Genomic DNA, 24,552 nt, shown 5'->3' on the forward strand with positions numbered 1-24,552 from the left:
CATGAATTCACTTTTGTAAAGTAAATAGCCTATAAAATGAAAAAAACTAATTGACATTAAAATGAAAAAAAAAATGACAATGGCAAATTTTTTGCAAAAACATTTATTTCCAAACACTTCATCACAAATTCACATACATAACATTTATTAACATTTGTACACATAATTTAAGTATTTTAAGAAATGTGGTGCTTACACATACATTTATATATTAGATTGTTGCAAGAACAGTGGATTGAGACAATTCATTATAATTAAATTACATTATTATATAAATAATGGACTGTCCCTGACAACGATGTCCTTTTTTTAAAACAAAAATTGTATCCATAAACATTTTCAGACAAGTTTCAGACATTTCATGGAATTAAAAATGGCTTAATGATGATCAGTGTTAAAAGAAACTATTTATTGAGCATTGTTTTCGCAATAAATATGTTTCAGTTTATCTAGTTTATTTAAGGAAATTGCGTTCTTTTCGAGATAGACAAAATAGTACAAGGATTGAGGATATTTTTCAGTCATGAACGATCTATCAATTAGTTTTCGTTTACAAATTCCTTACTTTTAGATAAAATCCACTAATGAGTCAAACAAATATTAATTTAAATGCTAAAGATAAGTAAAAATTAAAATGAAACCACTAAACTTTTCTCACGAGGGACAGTGTGAGGGCATGACTACAAATTCATTTTTCTATACATATAACAGACAATCGAGTAACAACCAACTTTACATAAAACATTCTTTCACAAAACATCTATGAGAACTGCTGTTACTAAATGTGTGTTACTAAATGTGTACTTCACAAGGTGTTTTATATTTATAAATTAAATTTGCATACAAGAAAAAGAACATATGGATTTTATTTCTTATGCTTAATGTTTTTCGAAAGTGAATAATACTAATCTTTTTTAGAATTTGCTTACCTTTGAACAGCAAATATTAAAGATGTGTTGACGCAATATAATCCAAGAAGATTTCACCAAATTAAATATTAAAAAAGAATCTTGGTCATTTTTATTTGTATAAAAGCAAAACTATTGCTTTATTCTTCAGTCCTTGTAACAATTGAGGTTTCCTTTGGCTACTACACCACAATTAGTATAACTTCCTTATATTTTTGTTCTTATAATCCTTTTTGAACGATGATATTTTAATCGGAGAAACTTGCTATTTACAGTAAAAATACCCTGTTTGGTTTCACGGATGCTAAATGTACAAGAAGTTATCAATAGAAAAGCTCCTTTTTACACTTTGAAATAACCACAATATATAAATCCTTGGAATTCTTTTAAATAAATAGATACCAGTGATTTTCAGTTTGGTCTTAATAGCTACGACATAGACATAGGGCAGCAAGATGCTGCTTTTATCATCTGAAAATATTATAAATTAATTTTACACGAACGCATTATAATCGAAACTGAAAAATCTAAAAAAAACCTAGCTTGGATAAAGATCTTAGCTTTTGCTCTTGCAAAAATATTTCTTTTTTTGCAATATTCCTTCGTTTATAATTCAAATTTTCCTTCAAAAACCTCTATTTCATTTATATCGAATGCATATATATATATATATCGAATAATAATTTGATGTTAGTTTAAGTGTTAAGAAATTGCTGCGAGATTTTAAGAAGTTTGCTCATTTTTTAGATGTTCTCTTAACTTAATTACTCTTAGAGGATTTACGAATTTTCCACTAATTTTACAAAATTAAAACTCCCCGAAATTAATAAGTTTACGTTGGAGGGATCAATATATCACGCTTTTACAATTTAGATTACATTAACAAACACACTCCCCTTTCACATTGTGAGAAAATGTGGTTCTTGCATAAATTTACAGAGTATATATAGATTTGGCATACTGAACAGCATATACCACAATTAAAAAGTGAAAAGAATTTCAAGACCAACTTCATCACTATAACTGAGGGATGCATCATGAATTATCGACGTCATCTATAAACCACGATAGCGATATTTTTTTTAAAGCTTTTACACCATATATATCGTAAAAGAAAATTCTGTTTTACGACGAACGGTGAATATGTGATAGTTATTGATGATAACAAATTATTACACGATCCTTATCGAATAGCGAGAAAACGACAAAAGTATTATGGATAACACTTATCACTATGACAATACAGCGATAATTATCGACAACTATAAATATCAAATACGATAATTGCATGAGCAGTGTTGTCAAAATCATATTAATGTCGGAAATCATATTATGATGGGGGCTGAAAAATTTCCGTTTCATAACAAGGCAACGAAAATTTTGATTTAACGAAAATAATGTACATATTTGAGAGATATCATGTATGTCATGAGATATCAATATTCCCAGGAGATGCATCGTGTTTTTATTATGCTGATTACGCTAAGAAACGTTTGTGACATTTGTAGATCATTGACCCATAAATCATAATATTTTACACGTTGTACTTTCTGTACACGTTGTACTTTCATTGGATGAATCCACATGTAGTTACAAGTTTGATAACGAATTTCTGTTGGAGATTGTGTTTTATAATCAGCATTGATTAAAAACCATACAGTAGTTTGATGCCATGTTTTAAGATTTATGTAGGTATTTTGTGATTGTTCATTGAATCATTCATCCAGTTGACAGAATTAGAGACTGTTTCTTTGTTTTGTTGCTGATAGCTGATTCTGTACCTTGAGTTGTCGCAATGAAAAGACATTTCTGCTCCTCTCCCACTGTTATTTTTTGGTCCACAGCATTTACAGTAAGCATAAAATGTGTCTTTCAAAGCCTGTCTGAACTTGCCTGACATAAGTTGGTAAAGGATAGGATTTACCGTTGCGCTCAAATAGTAAGTGACGCCAGATATGTAAGTCAGTATTGTGTAGGTGAGCTCAAGGGTTTGTGTAGGTTCAGTGGAGGAGTAGATGGCAAGAAGTCGCTGAGCATGGAATGGTGACCAACAGATGAAAAAGGATGTCACTACAGCACCTGAAATGAAACACTCCATTAGCAAACTGATTTGGCATGAAATATTTAAGAAACGCTAAAAGGCAATGACAGTTATTTTGTAATAAAAGGGTTCTGCTTGATAAAATTAAAGCGCTTGTTCTACATGTTGGCAATTAGTATGTAAGTCCCACCCCCATACTAAGTAAATCCCAATTATTTAACATTAAGTAATATTTCTGTAAAAAAATTTTAAGTTCAGTGCAATAGAATATTGAATTCATTTCAACATCTTACGCTACGGATGTTTGTTTACGTTTCGACCGGCATGGATAGGGAGTGGCGAGAGTGCTGTAACTCTTGACATAAACGTGACGCCGGATGACGGTCATTCAACTTTTCGTCTATCAGGGATCGACACTTGTCCACCGCTTCGAGGAGGCTCGCTACTCAGTATATAAGGAGGTTTTTTTACATGACTTTTCAGTGCATGTCTACGCAGTACACATGAATCAGGTGGTGGCGCTTCGCACCAAATACAGAGTTAACATCAATATTCAACATCCGGGAATTTTCACTACTTCGGTCTTTACGTACTACTTCGGGTTTTATGTCATACGTCGAACATGAGTTGCAACATTTTATACTGTACTTATATGGTACACTATTTGACTCGTGATGTCCTATAAAATTTTTTAATTCCTCCCTCTTTAGTGTGTTTTCCGATGTTCTTTGTTATCACTTATCTCTGGTATTTCTGATCATAGGTTTCATTACAATTCGAAATCCTCAAGATGTGACTTTCCTAACCATAAAATTTGAAGCAAAAGTTTTGAGAGTCATCCATATCATTATGGAATCACCCTGTTTAGTACGCTTCACTGGGTAACAAAATATAGATCACCTCACTAAAATTAATAAAAACAAATACTTGCTAACGAAGATAAATATAGCAATACTAAAAAAATATTTAAGTATATTAAAAAAGTTTTTTTAACGAACTTCTGAATAAAAACTCTTTTTTCTCGTGTACGAAGGAAAGTTGAAGCAAATTAGCTACACGCTAAAAAGAATTGAAGGAATAAAAACGATTATTTCCCATCAACAAAGTGTTCCATCATAGAAAAGCAATTGTTTTTTAAAGGCACAATTAATGCTTAATATTTGCAAGTTTTTCTATACCATGCTATTTATTTTTATTATACTTAACTTTCTAACAGTTAGGTTCATTGACAGCTTTACAGAGATTAAGTTCTGTAATTTATAATTTTGTTTTTAAAATTCGTGAATCCTTAATGGTAATTGTAATTGTTCTATAATTATTGTTTCTGCAAGTTTTTTATTTAAAATGTTTTATTTCAATTACTTATTATTCATTAAAACTTATAATTTCTCAAAGAGGAATTAGTTTTAAATATATTAATAATTCTTTTAAATTCTTAAGATTTTACACCAGAACATATTTTAAATGCTTTTTACTAAGCATAAATTTCAAAACAAGTAATATAAGATTGCATAGCAATCATCGAGGGTTGATGAGCTGCAGCGAGCAGGAAGCAGAACTCTCTATTTACTATTAGATTGAAATTAAGAATAATATAGTTATTTCCAGGATAGCAGCAACCTGTGAGGATGGAGAGTTCCAAAAATGGTACCACTTTTCCTGGAGGAGAATATGAAGCTTCCATTTTTTGAATTATGTATATTAATATTCTGTATAAAAATTATTTAATAAATACTTGGCTTAAAAAGAGTCTTATAAATTTAGAACTTATAAATTTAGTATTTTTAGAGCTCTTTTTTTCGAAAGATTGAAATACCACTCAATTCAATCTTGAAAATGGTGCAATATTCGCATCAGATTTTATTGCACCATTTTCCAGATTGAATTTAAAGGTATTTCGAACTTTTAGGTGGAAAATGTGTCTCAGAGAAATGCAGAGAATAGGTCTAATTAAAAACCCAACTGTTTGATGTAAATATTAAAGCAAAAAACACTGATGTAGAAATTAAAATAATTTTAAAACAAAGCAAGCACGACTCTCGCTTCATATAAATGTATCAACCCAATCGAAAGTGCTCTCGATGGCAACAGGGAAAATATGTAGTCATGAGGCTTGCGAAATTCATGCAAGCAAATGTAAAAAGGAAGCTATAAATAGACGAGCCCATGCACGACTTTCAACTCATTTCTTTAATTCTTTTTCAAAATACCAATACTATAAATTCAGAGAAATGCTGCCAAATGCAGCAGAGCCAATGTGGAACAGCGAAGCGAAGATCTTCTGAAGGCGGAAGACAATATGGACCGGCGTGAAATGAAAAGTTCGTTTTTTACTTGCGATTACCTAAGAAGCACCTGGTTTAGCTGGTTACCTGAGGAGGCTAATATATTGTTAGTAACGTTATTATTTATGATTTTAGTTTCAAAATCAATTATCCCATTTTCTTCACAAAATGTAGCAATTATTTGGTATTTTTTAAATTTATTTTTGGTTTTTATTTGTATCAATTCAAAATTCAAAATTCCAATTCAAAATTCAAGAAATTTATGCTTATTTATAAAATATATAATTAAAAAATATTTTTCCTTAACTCATTTCATTCTCAGTAATGGGAGATGATAATTTATTTATACACATTAAAGAAAACTGGTAGAAAAAAACTCATTTTTTTTAATAAAAATGTAAACAGACTTTTTTTAAATTTGAAACTTCTGTTTTATTTCTTACTAAGCGTTAAAAATAATCTTAAGACTTTTCTTTTGTATCAATATCTTAAGTTAAAGTTAGGTATGCCCTATATTTAAAGGAAAAGTTAGAACGTTTAAATTATGTCATTAACTGTATTTATCATTTCCCTGGAAACTACTAATACCCGTACTTAAGGACTTCATTAGATTGATTGTTCTGCAAAGTCGTTTATCTCTCTCGCGTAAATATTAATTTAAAGTTGTACTTTAAAATTTATAATCAATACATAACAGCTTGTTAAATCCCCCGGTGATACTCCCCTGGTGATTTCTTGGGTTGAAAATAAAATATTGTTAGTATATTAATTAATGAACTATGTGATTGTTTTGTGTCTAAAAGTTGTGATATATTATACAAAAAATATCCATTAAATTAAGGTAGGTATGTTAATTTTACTTAAAAAAATACTTATAATGAAAATTTAAAATCCTCAAAAAATTCTTTTTATAGCTATTTTATAATACACTAGTGGGATAAATTAAGAGAATTTGCATACTTTGTAGAATTTCCTGAAGAAAACTAAACTGAGTGTAAAAACACTGCTTCTAGACAAAAATGCGAATCTTGTACATCAAATACGTAAGCGTACACGTGTGTGTAAGTGGAGCCCAGTAGAGAAACAGGCTACATAAGTGAGAGTAAGTTAATTTCATTCGCTAGCACACCTTGGCGAATCTTTCCATCTTATTTTTCAGCAATAGTTTGAATTTTCAACAGTAAATTCTAACAGTAAATTCTAACAGTAAAACTGATTAACCACCAACGTTTAGATGAAGGGGGCGAATTTCGGGGAGGCTAGAAGCAGACGAATCTCAGGTCCAGATTTGTAGAGAGTTCAATTTAACTCCCAGCGTCTTGTCTAACTTATGGAAACAGTTATACGATACCGGATCCATCGAGAGAAATCATGGGCAAGGTCGTTCATTAGCCAGGATACCCAGAGAGATTGCCATTTGTCCATTATAGTGAGGAGTAACAGAGGAGCTTTAGCTTTTCAGCTCTCTCGTGACTTGTGTGCAGGCACAGGAACCAACCCTGATTGTTTCTAAACGACTTCATAAGAGAGGGTTGCTTGCAAAAAGACCTGCTGTTTGCGTCCCGCTCACTTCCATGAACAGGAGAGTCCGTTTAGCATGGTGTAGAGAGCATAAAGATTGGAGTATGGATCAATGAGTGACCTTCCTCTTTAATAATGAGTCCCGGTTCAGCCGAAACACCGATTCTCGCCGTACGTTCATATGAAGAGAACCAGGGACCTACCCTCCAATATCAGCGAAATCGAATGGCAGGCAGGTTTAATGGTTTGGGCAAGCATCATGTTAGATGTCTCCATGTGTTTGAAAGAGGCTCTGTGACTGGTTTGAGGCATAGGGTTGAGGTCTTGAAGCCCCATGTTTGATTTTTCAGCGGTGCAGTTGGCCCTGAGTTCATTTTAATGGAAGATAACGAGAGGCCACTCAGAGCTCTTCTGGTTGACGAATTTCTAGAGAGTGAGGATATTCGCCGGAAAGATTGGCCAGCCAGATCTCCAGACTTCAACCCTGTGAGGCAAGTCTTGGATGATCTGAGGAGGGCAATTACTACCCCCCTCCGAGAACCATCCAGGGAATGTGAAAAACTTTGCTGAACGAGTGGGACCGATTCCCACAGGAAATGATTAACTGCCTTATTTCGAGTATGAAATCGCACTGCAAGTCCTGTATATCTGTAAGAGGGAACCATACCTAGCTCCTATTAACCCATTTTTTTGTATTTTTTCTGCTACCGCTGTTTCATACCTTCTGACTCCAACGAGTTTTACGCACGATGATGCGTGTGTATTACAATTGCTGAATGGCTATTTGTTTTGTATTGTATCAATGTATGTACATATCACATTTCATTGAAATTGGTACTGTAGTTCTAGAGATATAGACCAAGTCTTCGAATTCTCTTAATTTCTTAGACCAGTGTAGAATGATTAACTAGGACGATAGATTTTAATTAAGCTGTTCTTGGAAGTATCACTTTTATCGTTGATTTTTTACAATATTTTTATGATAAAATTTAAGAAACTTTGTGTTAACCATTTACATAAAACCTAAAATATTAGGTTAGAAAAAAAGTTATTTTTGAGTTTCTCTGGCAACTTGTTGCTGGATGTAAGGAGAATTATTTTAATACAGGGACTTAAAAATAGATACATTGCACATTTTATTAAGAAAAAAATGGAATGACAAAAAACGAATAAAGTCATATAAAAATAAATGAAATTAATATACTTAAAGTAAAATTTTAAAAATAATGTATATTTTAGTAACTTGAATAACAATAATGAAAAGTTAAAAATAGAAGAAAAAACTATTAAATTGTATTTTGAAAATGTGTTTTTTTACTGTTAGATGTGTTTTTAAAAAACTTTAATTCCATAGTAATTTTTTCTTTATTTTGAAAATTACTTTTTACTGAATTAAAATAAAAATCTGACGTGTTTCTTTTTAGTTATATGCTTTCTTGATAATTTTAGATAAAAATTTTATTATAACGAAATTTATATGATCTGTCTACGTATAAATCTTAATTATTTTTTCTCGGAACCCCTATATCTAACTGTTTTGCAAAAAACAATGAACTCTTTTAATGATGCCGCGTGTTATCAATTGAAAGTTGTTTACTTTCTGGGAATGTAAGAATAAAGAAAGCACGTATTGATCTAAAAATAACGCCTGAATAGACACAAAGAGCATTGTCTTGGCAATAATTTTTTTTTATGGTTTCATATGTAAGGATTCTGCTCCTTGATCGTGTTCAAAAGAAATGTTTACAACTCTGAATTCCAGGATAATTTTTTTTATTTAAATACGATGCTTATGATCTCTAGATTTAATTTCATTTTTTAGACATTTTTTTAAGGTGCTTGCACAATTGAATATCACACGTTGTAATTTGAATAACACATACAAAATAGTAATTTTCCAAGCTTCATGAATGTAAATTAGTCAAATAAATTTCTACTGAATATACTTCTTGGATTGTTTTTACATTTATGTTTACATCTTTCGAATGATTAAAATTGAACGTGGGTGGTTTAGTGAAAATTTATCCCGGTATTTACTTTTTTCGGAACGCATACTTTAAAATGCATTCTTTTACTCTTTTAAAAATAATTTAAATGAGTTAAATGAAACAAATGCATGTCCAAATATTTTATGAAGATATGAAGGGTAAACAACACAGTAGAAGTTAATAAAAAGTAATAATTTTTTAATGAATTTTGCAACAATTGAGATAAACCTCACTTAAATCCATTCTTTATTGTATTGTACATATTTTAATCGTAATTTCATCATACTACTACTGCAAAAATTTTAACGAAATAGTGCTTTTATAATACGATAATTATAATTTATATTTTTAGATTATCCATAAATTGCTATTCTTATCAGCTAAAAAAATAATCTAAATCTGATTCTATTTTGATTTCTTATTCTATATGAATGTAATTCTCGTTGAACGTAGGAGTTTTAAAAAGTAATTTACTTCACAAAATGGTGGTGTTATGAAAAAAAGAATGACAAAAAATGACATAAACTAAGTTACATTTTTATGTATTACCAAGAATCAGTCAACCCAATTAAGAAAATCCCTGAGTGTAGCAAAATTATATTTTTGTGTGAATATTTTGTCAAACTGTGAAGTAAATTGGTTGAAAATTATACTAGTTAGAGATAAGTAAGGGAAACAAGTAAGGGAACAAATAGATAAGTAAGAGAAACATAGCTTACTGTAAATTGTGTTTAAAATTTTGCGATCAATTATCCAATATAAATATATTACATAATCTATATTTCATTCCATTTTGATTTTTTAATGAAGTAAGTAACCTTTTCATATAGAAGTATTTTCTTTTATAGTATAGATAGAAGTATTTTCCTTTGCTGATAATTATACTGCATTAAATTGTACATTGAGTGAACAATTTATGCTTTTTGTTTTCAGAATGATATTAATAATAAATTTTTCTAGCATATCATATATTTTTGTCAATGATTTTCTACTTTTTCTAAATAACATTTTCTCAATTCTATTTTAAACGTAAACGAAGGAATGCATATTTGTAGTAATTATTGCTGTAACAAAACAAGTATAATTATGTAAAATGTACAAAAATAAAGCTGATCACTTAGAAAACCTCAATATTTTCATTTTTTTAAAAAGAAAAAACTTTAAAAAAGTTGAAGTATTACAATTTTTAAATTGAATTATTGATTGCAAATTAGATTTCCATGCAAAAAAAGAACTATCTATTTAACTTTTATTCAAAACAAACTGTTCAGTGAATATCAAGACCCATTGAAAATAATTACAGTTACTTTTGCTAGTAAAATATTTTAATTTAAAAAAAAATATTCCAAAACACTTAAAATCATACATAAATTAATGCTTACAAATTTAAAACCACACAGAAGATTATTAGAAGAAACTAAAAATATAAAAGTTTCTCGTCGGTTTACAAAAAGAGAAAATTTCCTTTATTATTTATTCGACCGAATCTCGAACAAAATAAATGTTCATCCAGCGTGTATTGTATAAGATAAGAATCTATCGATGAAATGAAAAGTATTCGGATATGCTCTTTTTACATAGAACAACTACTTTCCACACCCGTCTTTTTATTTTGAGTAACTGTATTATTTATCTTGATTTATTTAATTTTTTTTGTTTGTCTAATTATCGTAAGAGGGTTCATTGACCTTTTTTGAATACGAGATCAATACTGATAAAAATGATTTCGAGTTTTTTTCCCCCTAATTTTTATTTTTTCCGTTTTTTTTTCTTGCATTTTGGAAACCTGTTAAGCAACACATGTCATGTTTTGCAAAATAATAATTTCTCATATCCACTGTATTATAAATCTAGAAACTAATAATGTGATAATTTTTATTGATCTAATTTCTTTGCAGTCTAGATATTAGATTTCATGCAAAGCGTGTCGCCATGTAGAAGCAAAAACCACAATATGGTCTTTGCATTTCCTGTAATCAAAAGCATTTTAATTTTAAAGTATGAGATCTGCGTGTAATCCATGATGTACAGGTATTACTGCTGAGTGCGTCAATCCAAGCTTGGATGTCATTATATGATTTAATGGAAGAGCAGATTTCCATCATTTTTGGTGATGATATTCGAGAATTTGTTTGGAAGATCCGCTTCATTGATACTAAGAAACGTCGCATCCATATCTGACTTGCTGAATGTTACGCGATGCCGAAAACAAAACAAAAACACAAGCACACAGCCGTTTGGCTATTTGTGAGAACGCTCCTTTAACGCCAATAGAAATTTTCGCCAACCCTTTTATAATCTATGGTATGGTTTGGCAATTCGCAACCGGAACATCTGCTTCTGCACCCCTGAGCCCAAGATCAAGAAAACTGAGATGGGCACAGTAGGCTTTGGCCCTCTATGGGCTGTCGCGCCACTGAGTTTAGTTTATGTTCACCTCTGTAGCCTTGTAATTTTGGAGGACTTTTTAGATGGAACTAACCAGCGTTCGCGTTACAGCATTTATTTGCTACCGGTCAGGTCGACTACAGAGAGATTCTAAAACATGATCCGTCTACTATTGAAGATATTTTTATGCCAACACTGCGGTTGGTTTGAGCCGGAAGCAGAATTTGTATAGACCAGTCATCACTGAGATTCGAACCAGGGTCACCTCATTGAGAGACGAAAGCCCCATTCCCAGAGTCACCACTGCTCATATTGTCACGTTAAAGTGTTTAGATTTAGTGTTAGTGCAGATTACAAGATGAGGATCAAATAATCCATTTATTAACGTCAAGAAATTACAAACGCCGGGAACCAGTCTGCAACCAGAAGAACTCTTCTTTCATCATCATTCATCATTTGGGATTGCTCAGTGCCTTAAACCTTCCATCTGGTACTAGTGAGATCTGACTTGGTTGTATCTGTGATAAAAGAGAAGGAGAGAGAGAGAAAAGAAGGAAACTAATGTAATATTAGTTTAATATTAGATGTGCGCGACTGCAGCGCCCAAAGCCACGCCTACATTTGAAGTTGAAAATTAGCGCCAGTTATGGCTAGCAGAGAAATATCAAGTAAATAATATTGAGATAATGCAATCAGCGCCAACAAAGTTTAGCGGTAAATGTTGCAACTAAATTGGCCCTTTTGAAAGCCTTTTTTAATTTATTTTTTTTAAAATTAATTAAAATTTTTCGAAAGTATTGCATCACTAGTTAGAAAGTATGCAATAGGTCTGATTTTAGAGTCCTCTATTAACATATCTGCCTCAAAAATTTTATAAAAATTTGCTGCATTACATTTCATCGCATTTTTAAAAAATTTGGAATTTAGATCAACAATTGTTTCAGTGAAGGTGTTTATGTGGAAATCTCTATGGATGGCACTATTTCTTATGAAGTATGGCATTCCACTCATTTTTCTTAGAATTTTATTTTGGAAGGTATTTAATTTCTTTGTTTGCTTTTTATTCAAGTTGCCCCAGGCTGGGGATGCATAAGTTAAGATCGGTCGAATATATGCTGTGTATATGAATTTTTTGTTTTTAAGGGACATTTTTGAAAAGGGTCCAAGGATACATTTCAGTTTATTATTAATGCCATGGGCTTTACCAAGAATATTATTAATATGATCGCCCCAGTTTAATTTATTATTAATTGGAACTCTTCTTTACAATCAGGGAACGCTTTTATACTAGCATAGAATGTTCTAGAAGCTTCCTAGAAACTACGAAAGAGGAAATGACATTGACTGAACATTCCAGAAGCTTCTGGAATGTTCATAAATGAAGTAGAAAAATTAGTGTCCGCTTCCCGGATCGAACCGAGGACCTTCTGCTTTATAGAAGCGAATTCTATCCCTGAGCTACTGAGACTCGACAATATTAACCTACTTCTTAAATTTCACTACTTGATATTATGGTTCGGCTGGAACGAAAATATTGTCTTATTTAGTGCCTTATTAAGAATGTGGCAGTTTGCTTAGGTATTAAGTTTTCAGAAATAGTCAAACTGTTCAAAATTAAACAGATTGATTGGAGAATACAGTTTCGTGTACAATGTAAATCCAGCTTATGACACTATTAGCGCTTAAGTATTTTTTTAAATAAATGATATATTTTTATGGTTACTAAATAATTAAGTAAATAATTCTTATAAAGTTCAAATTATTCGTTTTCAACTTGGATTTTGGTTAGTATTTAAGTAAGTACTTCAGTGAAGTTTAGAATTTGAATATTAACTTTTCGTGGATGGAGTTTTAATATTGATTATCAACTTTCCGTCCCTTATTATATACTTAAGCACTTTCAAATTGTTATTTGCTGAAATTATCAGGCTTGTAAGTCGCATATTTGTGTTTCGAACAAAAAGATCTCAGGAAATTAATGAACATAAAAAAAAAATACTCAACTGTTGTTTTTTAGCAATTAAATTCTCATCAAGAGGTTTCTGTCTTTCTTCTCATTCCTTATGATAGAAAGAAAAGTAACAGCTGTAATAACTAAATCAATAAAATTTCCCTTTGGCTCAGTTTCCTTAAAGACTTCGGGAAGAATATTATTTTATTAAAACATTTGGAGTTGAAAAAAGAAAGATTTCAATAGCAAATTTTATTTTTGTATAATTCACATTATTATTAGTTTTTTAAAGATGAGACCGATAAAATGTTACGATAAAATGAATTAGAATGTGTATTTAATCGATTACGACAGACAAAAGGAAAATATGAATTGTTTTGTTTTACGTTAGGATTAAGACGTTTGTTTTCTAGAAACTATTTTAAAATAGTTTTTAAAGATTAAGGATTTTTTTTTCTTCAAGAAAACTAGTAAAGACATTTATTTTAAGACATCATTTTATTAATTTTTCTTAGACAAATTAGATTATTAATGTTCTTATAATATAAATGTTAATGAATAAAATAATTACATCCAAATATTAATTTTTAAGTTACGAAACGAAAAATTTTGGTTTGTTGCGCTTTCATCAGGAATTGTAGATAAATTTCCCTTTTAGAGAAAATACTAATTTAGCCCTGAAACTTCTTTTAAACCTATGAATAATTTCAAAAAAATGCCCCCAAGAAATGTCCTTTAGTGATTTAAATTAAAGTAAAGGAAATTAATTAAAGGAAAGGTTTTTGGAAAATACAGCGAATTTATGCCATATAGCATACTGAACTATTATCATTTTTTATACTACCCATGTTCAATTTGTACAACTTACTTTATGAATAGGAACAATTTTCCTACGTATGCACCATGATAAATGTCTATTTTAAAAAAACAAACTCTGTGTCAAGATAAGAGTTTTAATTAAATTCTTGTTGGTTCAGTTCATATATTTTACAGGTATGTGAGAAAGGCCATTTTGAAAGAGTCAAATTTTTTTAAAAGATCAATCGCGTAACGAACTCATAACAAATAACAAATTCTTCTTATGAAATTATCAGGAGGACACCATTTTTCAACAGTGTCAACGAAGACTTTTCGAAAAATGTTTCACAATTTTTTTTGGCTACGGAATCCTAAATAATCAAACTTCTTTTGGCGGAACCCTGACTGCTAAAATGTTTTCTAAATTAGCAGGTGTGAATATTATCATAAAATTTTTTTTAATTGATTTGGAAACATTTAGAATAATTTTTTTACATTATTTCATCAATAATAGTATTAAAATTAGGTTTTATGTTGGACAGTTGAAGTCACAAGTCTGTTAGCCTTATTCGCGTATGCATGAACCGAACTGAGTAATATAAGTTGAAAATAAACTGAAATATGGTTTATGAAGAGAACTGTTATAAAATATGAGAATGGTCAATGTATAAAAATAATTCATAATTCTTGAATTTAGTTATTTTGTTTCTAATTTTTAAGTTCGATTAGAAATACTGATACAATTATTTACAAATACATATCTTTTTAGTAATTTATTAAAAATATTGTTATTGAAAATAAAAATGCAAATTAAAGTTTAAAATTCTGCTATTTCTTTTTCATTGGCATCTTACTTAAACAATTTCATAATAGTAACTTAATTGTTAAATAAATAATGGATTATTGGCTAAATGTTTCAGGTTTTCTACCCAATCATGACTATTACAGGTTTCAAAAATCATTTCTGGTTTATAAAAAATGCATTAACTCATGGTGCCCAGAGGCCTTTCCGTACAACCTTAGGGTTCTGCAGAACACTTTTTGGGAGCTGCTTCTCTGTAAAACTGTTTAAGAAAATTTTAATGCAAGTGTTTTGGATATTGAAAGAAAGGTAACTTCTGCAGTAAGTAAATTATCTTTGCAAGAACATCTCTAATAATATCTCTGAATATAATGTTTGTAGCATAAGAAATACAAAAATCAAAATTTTGTTCTTAGCTTAAACTGCCTCAAACTTCATCACCAAAACTGTTGGTGATGCGACGAAAGGAAGCATGATATGGCATGGTTTAGAAATTCCATGTTAATAACACACGCATGAAGACACTCATGGAATTATAGCTCATCAGCATTGTTATTTAATGATGAACTTTAATAAAGAATTAATATTTAAAAAAATTAAAACAAAAATCAGACTCTAAGCGCAGAATCAACTGTGAAAATCGATAGCAAGTTTGTGCTAAGCACGGTGGAAATAATGAGTAGCTTTGAAAGGCTATTTTATCTATCCTGAGACCAATAGACTATCCATCACTTGTTTCAATTGTTTGGTTTATACAAATGAAAGAGGAATTATAAATATGAAAAAAGTTAAATTATAGCTGCCAAATGTTTTACACTACATTTTGTTTTTACACTGCATTTTATATTTACTGTAAAATTTGCTGAAAGACAAAATAGACTAACTGTTGGAATTTGAACTTTTAAGACATTTATTGACAAGGACAGCTGACGCATATATACCAGACGCATTTTTGGAGCATATACACCGAAGAGCCATTACATTATGACCACCCTCCATCTATTACAATGGCTCGCCCAGGTTTTCATGGTTTCTCGACCAGGAACAATTTTTTCATGGGGTACATTTGGACCCATAATCTTCATAGAACAATTCCTGACGTCTGTAAGCTACTTAGACGTACTTCTTACAGACGTAGCTTGCATTATCCCATGTTTACCAACTGAATAATGAACCATGTCATAAGGGTCGAATCGTCGAGGAACATTCCAGTGATTTTCAAGTCATGCCTTGGGCCCCAAATTCACCTGACCTTAATCCAATGGAGCATTTGTGGTCCTACTTGGAAAACCAAATTCGCACTGCCACTCTACCCCCTCGCAATGTGAGGGGATTGCAGGACCAGTTGGTGAGCGCTTGGCACCAGATAGCTCAGACTACCTATCAGCACCTTGTGGAATCAATGCCACTGCGGGTGCTAGCAGTTTTGAGGGCTAAAGGTGGTCCTACATGTTATTAGCAGGGTGGTCATAATGTAATGGCTCTTCGGTGTATATTAGATAGTTATGAGAGAGCGAAAATATATCTAAGAGTAACGGATGCTGCTTAATATGCATAATAATTGAAAAGTTATATATGACAATGAGTATAAAAAAGTATTGTCAAAGCTACCAGAATATGGTAAAATTTACTGTGCTTTGTGAACACCAAAATGCCCGGAAATTTGTTTCGAGAAGTGCTTTGGTAATAACTTTGGTAAAATTAACAATAAAATATAATTTTACAATAATTGATAAAGTGTGGTAAAATTTGGTAATTTTATCATGATAACTTAGTGCATGGTATAAAAGCCCTTTAGTCGGTTAAATTTACTTTTCAGTTTTAATTTTTTACTAAATGCATGGTAATAAAAAGCAGAATTTTGAATACCAGAACTTTCAGTTGACTGTTACTATATTAACGGAAATAATACCAAATGGAGGGTTTAAATATAGTATATTTATTGGTTGTACAATAAAAACAATTTCAGAAATGAAATGCAATTGTGTAAGTATTTTTTAAACAAAATGCGTATTGAAATTTAGAAAAAAACTACTAAAACCCCTTTCTCTTATAAGCTCACTTTACAACGCTGTTTAAAATTTAGTTTTCTCTAACCTTACTTGAAAGTTTTTCCAAGAGTAGAGAAATTTCCTTTACTTTTTTAAACTTTTTCCGTAGGCTTTTACTAAATCGCAGCATTTATATTTAGCTTCACTTAGTGGATTGGGTAGATCGTAAATAGAAAAGAAGAATAGTTTCTTTTACCTCAGCGTGCTATGAATTTTTTATGATTTTTGTTAGATTTGCTTTTGAAATATTTTTTCTCCTCCTTTCCCTATTAAAGTGTCCACTCAGTAAAGTACTGACCGTAACTTCTTCTCTGCATTTCCCTAGGAAGAAAATGTTTTTCTTATCTGAAAGGCTTTTCCGCTGCGGTCCGGATAAAAGCAACAACACCCTTTTTTTTAACCTAACGGAATAAAGTTTTTACTCAGCACGTTTTTTTTCCCTTCTTTTTCTTGTTCAACCAAAATTGGATTTGATGTAATTTGCATCAACAATGTAAAACTAACTCACGTGTTGCGTTTCGCCGAAGAAAAAAGAAATTGTAATCAGTCTTGTTTTGTAAAACCTAATAAAGTGGTTGCTTTAGAAACCATAAATAGAATTATTTTTTTCAAATAAAAATGCTTTTCGAAATAAAAAAGAATTAAATATTTTTGTCATGTTCGTTAGTAGCTTTGTACTAAAACATAGAGGAAAGAAAATAACGTCACAACATGCTTAGTACATAAGAAATTAAAAATGAAAAAAAAAATTCTAACTTTTCCTTAAAGACGTAAAACAATAATTGCAAACTGCAATACCAAGTAGTTAGTAAGAAAATGTACTAGTAACCTGTTTTCATCTTCTTTAGCAATCTTCTTCTTTTTCATCTTCCAGCAATTAAGACAGGTCTTTCAACATAAATTTTTTCCAGTGAGTATTTTTAGTAAATATCCCAGCTATCATAGCAATAGTCTCAGCTGCCAATAACAGCAAAAATATCTGCGTTAGTTATCAAAACTCTATTCAGTGTGGTCTAGGGTACATTTTTTTACATTTCAAAACCAGCGTTGAACTGCCAACCTGATTTTTGAGTTTACAACTACCAATGTTCAACTTCGCAGTTTTGTAAGCTTGAACCCAATCCAGAAGATAGGGAACTCCTGAATCAAGCATTGGGGCCAAACTAGTCTTCGCGGAGGACTTTTTGATGGAACTAACCAGCATTTTCGTAACATGAAGAGGAAAACCATGAATACATTCCAACCGCCCGAAAGGGCAATTGTATTCTAACCCCTGATCCACCTACTACTGAGAATATTCTACGTCACGCTGTGGTCGATGGGAGCCGAGAGCATAATTCGTATTAACCAGGTACCACTTGGATTCAAACCTGGGTTAACTCATTTGGAAAAAAAGGCTCGATCCCCTGAGCCACCGTGACCCTTTTGCGCGCATTGGGCAAAATAGACTTGCCTAAAAATTTCAACTTAAAAAGCATAAGCGATATGTCCAAAAATAGGATATTATCCATCTACCATTGCTCTACAAAGTTGAATCAGTCCATATTTTGAAAAACTCTCATAATTTATTTATTGGTTTTTCTAACCTCTCATTCTTTCGAGTTGCGGAAATCTTTTCTTATTTTATTTCTATTTCTTATATCCTAGGGTTTCACCCCCCCCCCCCAATTATACCTTTTTCCTATTTCTCTTCTTTTATTATCTTATTCAAGCTTGTTCATTTTTCTGTTGTTGGTAAAACCACTTTTTTTTCCTTATTAAAATATGTTTGCTTCATTACGTGCTCCTGTTATTTTGTGTTTCGACACTGAAGATGGTTCTTGTTCGTACAATCGATACTATAGTATGTTCATTTTTTGAGCCTTTATTTGTGTTTTATATGAGCTGTTTTTCTTTATTCATTCTCGGCACGAAATTACTTTCTCCTACTAATTATCTTTACTATTCTTTATATTATATATTTATTTAGAGGTACAAAGTTAGTTAGCAAACATCGCTTAAAAGTAAACTGCCCCTTTTCTTTATTTTTTATTTAATTAATTTTTTTGTAGACAGCGCCCCGTTGATGTTTGAAATACCACTACATATCATAAATTTTCAGTTTTTGAAGTGCCATCTGTTACTAAACATGTTAACTGTTTGTTTAACATGGAGATTAAACACGGTTTTCATAAGCAAAACTAAGGAAAAGGTACATTTATGTCATTTTTTCCTTTATTATTAGTTGATTTTTCAATTCGTCCATCACTTTTAAGACACTTGATAAGATTGTTCATGCTTGGGGCACTATTGCCAATATCAAGTGCCGTTCAGCTCTACATTCAGTCAACCTTACGGAATGTTAAGATAATATTTTTTAGTGAGATTAAAAACATCAGCAACCATAAAACAGTTTTCAAATTCTATGCGGATGTTGAGAGATTCTCTAAGATTTTATTCTGCACTCAATTCAAGGTTGTGGTATAAAAAATCTACACATTATGCTAATACTTTTTATTTATTGAAAAAGGATTAGAAAAGAAGATAATTTATGTTTTAAATGTTAGGAAATATGATATGCATATTTCAGCATGACGTGCATTTTATTAATTAAAAAAAAAAAAAAAGAAAAGTGTTTAAGAGATATTTAGCAATAAAAGATTCTATGAAATATCGGTAACTGTCAAAAACTATTTTTCCGATTGTTTAGTATCATTTTATACAACATATTTTTTAAAATATTTATGTAAACTGTATAATGACCGTTTAATATTAAGTTAAAAATTAATAAATACTATTCATGAAAGGTGTTTCTTTAATTAGTTATTTATATCCGATGAATTAAGTGTTGATCACAAGTCAAATTTACTTGATTTGGATTGCTCATGTAATATCTTTCAGTTGGAACTGGCTTGCAGAGCGTTCACTATGCTGTGCTATTTACTTATTTGATTAAAATACACGGTGTATCTTTTCTTCTTTTTTTGCACACTTAGTCAATTTTTTAAAATTTAATTTCTCTGGCACCATTCGACCGGATTCATTAAATCTTTGCATTTTGCCTTATAAAATTAATTTTTTTTAAAAAAATGATGTTAAAATTTGTATACCCTTACAGTTGAAACGTTTCTCAACTATTATTAAAATTAATAATAAAAATAAGAATAATTTGCAAAAATTACTTTTTGCAAGGAATTATCTTTGATAAACGAATTTTAGAATTGTGTTCAAATTTTTTCTACTTCTCTAAAACAATTGATTTGGCGAAATACGAAAAAAGTAGAATTAGCATTAAGGAGTTCAAACTTTAGACCGCTCTCCTGATCAAACCATTGGAATCATCCTTTTGCGGTCATCACCCGTATTTTGAGAGTCAGAAACCCAAATATGTCGAAAAAAATACTGTTTATTCTGAGAAAGCACTATTTTGGGTCTTATTCTGTAACTCAAAATATTGTCTGCTCAAATCACGCATCATTTTCTTGGTCATCCCCTCAACTATGTATTAAGATTCAGCCCTAGTGCTCGAAGATCCGGTCATTACATAAAAAGCTTTTTATAATGATTCGTTTTTAAATATTGTACACTAAATTATTCGTATTAAGCTTGAGCACAAAACTACCCTTTTTATTTTATTTAATGACTTGAATGTAAAATTTTTTGAACAAACTTCTATTCCAAATCAGTGAATAATAGATAGTTTATTATTAGTGAATAATAGATAGTTTTTGCACTTACATGTAGCACCTTGCACGCCGCTCACGTACGTATATTCAGGGCAAGCTCTGTTAATTACCAAGATTGTATTAACTACGCAACGTATAAAATACTACGTTAACTTACAAAATGCTAAGTGAAAATATTTCGTAAAGATATTTCGGTGTGTTTTAAGTCTTATTCTTACGAGTGAATATTGCGTAATTATTTTACTTGGGAAGAACAAGCATCTGATAACTGGGCGTCGAAAAATGCGCTGCACGAATTTCCGGTTTAAATTCCGGTAATAAATACTGGCATACAGAGTACAGCATCCGTAAAACTCATATTAGAGTTAAATTCATTTCACCGTAAAATTTGCCAGAATGTCGGTCCCTTTTATCGGACATTTCTTTAAATCAGACAGCTTTTGTAGTACCTGTCGTACACGTCATCTTCATGCTAATCGCCTGAATTTCAAGAATGAGCACAATATTACACTTTTTAATAGAACACATTTTTTGAATTGAATGTTTCAGCTTTTTATCTTACATATATAACTATAATTAAGATACAAAAAATGCATAATAATATATGTTAAGCTTTCTTCGCAAAGAAGGATTTCAAAGGCACTTTTGATACTAATGACAACTGATAAAGGAGGAATTTGTTTTCGTGCGATAAAATTTTAGAAGAATTGCATTTATTGACCTATATCTTAGTTTTTGATTAAGTTATCTGTAGTTTTAACCTAGCTTTATTCCTAATATAGTCAAATCATGGTTTTTGAGGCAAAAATTTACATTACTCACTCATTCTACGTTTTATGTACACAAAACTGGAAACTGACATAATTTTTTTCTAAAAACATTTTGCTCTATATTTTAATTATTATGTTTGGATTAATAAAATATATATTCAAGGATTGAAACATTGTTTTTTGAAAAAAGGTATTTTTTGCATTATCAGCTGATTGCGTTTAAGTTAAATTTTTGCGAAAGTTATGAAATAAATTATCAATATATATTTTTTTTATATAAAATGTAATATTTTTTTTTACTTTCTCAAATGCAGCAGCACGAAAATCCGGTGTATTAAATATTAAACATAAAGACATATTTTTTTGATTAAAAAAATGGTTTTCATCAATTTTATTTGCTTTGTTACGAAAATTACGCGATAAAGCGCATGTCATTTGAGCCTAAGAGTAACTCTTTGGTTATGATAATTAAATGTGATTGACATTCGTGGCTATTAATTAAATGGTGGAACACAGAAAAATAGTTGTTACTTTATGATTTATGAAAAGTTATTAATATTGTATTATGAATATAAGTTTTCAAGCAGGAGCATACAAATAAGATAATTGTCTACAAACAATCATTGCCCTTCTTCTTAGAATTTATTATACTTCCCGAATTTAGCTTTTTTACTATTATAAGGATAAAGGAAAGTAATCGTGACGTTTGAATAATTTTTAACTTTAACTATTCAAGAAAATCGTTAATTACTTTGGGGAGTTTTGGAGTTTCGAAACAAGGAATTGCTTTTAATTTATTTTAAAAAGTAATTATGAATTTTACTCAATAGCTAATGGAGACTAAAACTAAAAATAAATATTTAAATTTTATAAGGAAAAAAATATTTGTTGAAACTGAACTGCCTTATTAGAAGGATTTACTTTAGTTAGTTCGACAAATATGTAATTATAATAAAAATTCAAAATAAAAAGTAATATTTTTAAAAACCACGTTTTAGTAGTGGAGAATAATAATTAAGAAAAAAATTGAGAAACGAAAAACGTGGGGCTCATGAAATACATAACAGTAATGTTATATTAGTGTGTGTATGTGTGCTCTTGAGAATATGTGTATGTATATCAGTAATTGTAATTGTATCTGAATGTGGATGTGGAATATGCTTTTGTATATGCATATGTATGTGGATGTATATGTGGCTGTGCATGTGTATGAGTAAGAAAATGCGTATATGTGTGTGTATATGTACTGTTATGTATTTCATGCGCCCCACGTTTTTCGTTTTTCAATTTTTTTCTTAATTATTATTCTCCACTACTAAAACGTGGTTTTTAAAAATATTACTTTTTATTTTGAATTTTTTTATTTTAAACTATGATTTTTTTAATTTTTATTTTATATTTTTAAAAAATTATTATTTTTTAATTATTATTCTTCACTACAAAAAACGTCGTTTTTAAAAATATATATTTTTATTTAGATTATTTTTCTTAGTCAAGAGTAGTCAAGACTACTACAAGACCACTACTAAAATAATAGAACTTTTATTTTAAATTAGGGATACAAAAATCTTTATAGAAAAACAATACCTTTACGACTTTCATTAGTTTTATGCTGATGACAACCAAAACAATCTGGAAATGAATGAGGAAAAACTGGATCCTACCACGTGATTTTTCAGCCAATAAAAATACTCCGACAACAAAAATCTTTTCACCTGACACGTAATAATTTGAAATAAAATGAATCGACAACAAAAGACAATCTCGAAAATATTATTTTTTTTAAATTTTAATTTTATTTTACTTTGCATGTCTTTTTCCTCTTCATTTTCATGCATTGTCATCCAATTCTGAACTGTGTGCTAAATTTGAAGTTTGTAGCTAGTCGGGAAGATAGTTTAAAATCGATTACAAAATTCCACCCGAACAGACATACACGAAGGCAAGTTTATATAAACGTGGTAATAAAATGGAGTGTTTAAAGGCGCTGAAGTATGTATAAAATAATAACTCTTTCTGGCGATTCTTTACAATTTCGAAAAGAAACGCTTTTAATAATGATGCTACAATTAAAAAATGCTCATTTTTATTTTCGTTTAAAACATGACATAAAAGTCCTGAGGTATGAAATATGTATTTTCCGCTATATTTTCAACAAAAAAGAATGTTGTATGAAGAATTTAAACATTATGTTACTTTGCAATTAAAAAAAAATGAGATAAATGATGAAATATGATAAAAAAAATTATTTTATTCCTAATATAAATGTAACAGTGCACAAAAAAGAAATGTGAACAGCCTGAATAACCCCTTGATCTTATTGTCGAATTTTCAAGTACAAGGGCTCAATCTTTTTGGTTCGAGAAGAGCATAAGCTTTTTAATTAGCACAGATAAAATTTTAATTTAACAAAATTAGACACAAATGTACTGTCTTTTCTAAGGATTTCGATTCTTGATTCTCAGGACTTAGCTACAATGTGAAAAATGTGGTTCCAATAGTTCAGACAGATGAGTGGTCGAAAATTTGGAAAGCGTAATATAATTTTTTTATTTTGCATACATTCGTTCATCAAGAAAGAAAAAAATAAATGAAAAAAATATTAAAACGAAATTCTGATGAAATTAGCAACTATTTTAAAGAATCGTCCGTTTACAATTTCCTTTCTCAAAAAGTGTTCCACCGATTTTGATCAAAATGTGTATTTTGTCATTAAACGTAACATACTTTGAAGTGAAGCAAATATTTGTATATCTTATATTTTAAAGTTGTTTTGACTTGATGTAATAATAAAATTAACAATTTATCTGTGCCATGAAATTGAAATAGTCGACGAACAAAGCAAATAGTCCCTGATCTAACAAAAAAAAAAAAATTCAAAACTTTCAATTATATCGTTACGAGAGCCATTTAAAAATGGAATTTTCTCATTGGTTAAGTGTTAGCCATTGTTCTAAAATAAATTATAGGCGATTCCATATTTTTTAAGCATTTTAAAATGTAGCAATAATATATTACAGATAATAGCTCAATTTCATCAGAAAGGAAGTTTATGGCATGTTCATTTACATATTTACACTTAATTATATTTTTATCTGTCGCGTCAGATAAATTAAATGATCAGTTTGATGGCAGTAGCATGCCGTACTACATCACCATAATAACATTTCAAAAATTTCTAAAATTATCTAAACAATTCTGTTTATTTTATTAAAAGCATAATTATTAATGGCATCAATAATAATTATTCCTTTAAAACTTGTTTTTATAAATCTAAATCCGTTGTAAAAAAGGAATGTTATTCAGAGAATGTACATTTTTTGGCCTAATTTTTTTACTTAAGAAATAGTCTGCCTTAGTGATGTAGAATATTTAACTTTTACT

At 30.1% G+C, this 24,552-nt stretch overlaps 1 protein-coding gene across 1 annotated transcript in view; it reads right to left on the bottom strand.

Moving 5' to 3' along the window:
* Positions 1-1,138: 1,138 nt before the first annotated feature.
* LOC107456734 (pyrokinin-1 receptor) overlaps positions 1,139-24,552 on the bottom strand; it is a 107,272-nt gene continuing 83,858 nt past the window's right edge. The window contains exon 2 of the mRNA XM_016074690.4: positions 1,139-2,987. Coding sequence (XP_015930176.2) covers positions 2,593-2,987 — 395 coding nt within the window. The 3' untranslated portion in view covers positions 1,139-2,592. The remainder of the gene's footprint in view (positions 2,988-24,552) is intronic.

The sequence above is a fragment of the Parasteatoda tepidariorum genome, chromosome 8 (assembly GCF_982258835.1).
Source record: "Parasteatoda tepidariorum strain Cologne lab strain chromosome 8, Ptep-v5.0, whole genome shotgun sequence".
NCBI lineage: Eukaryota > Metazoa > Arthropoda > Arachnida > Araneae > Theridiidae > Parasteatoda > Parasteatoda tepidariorum.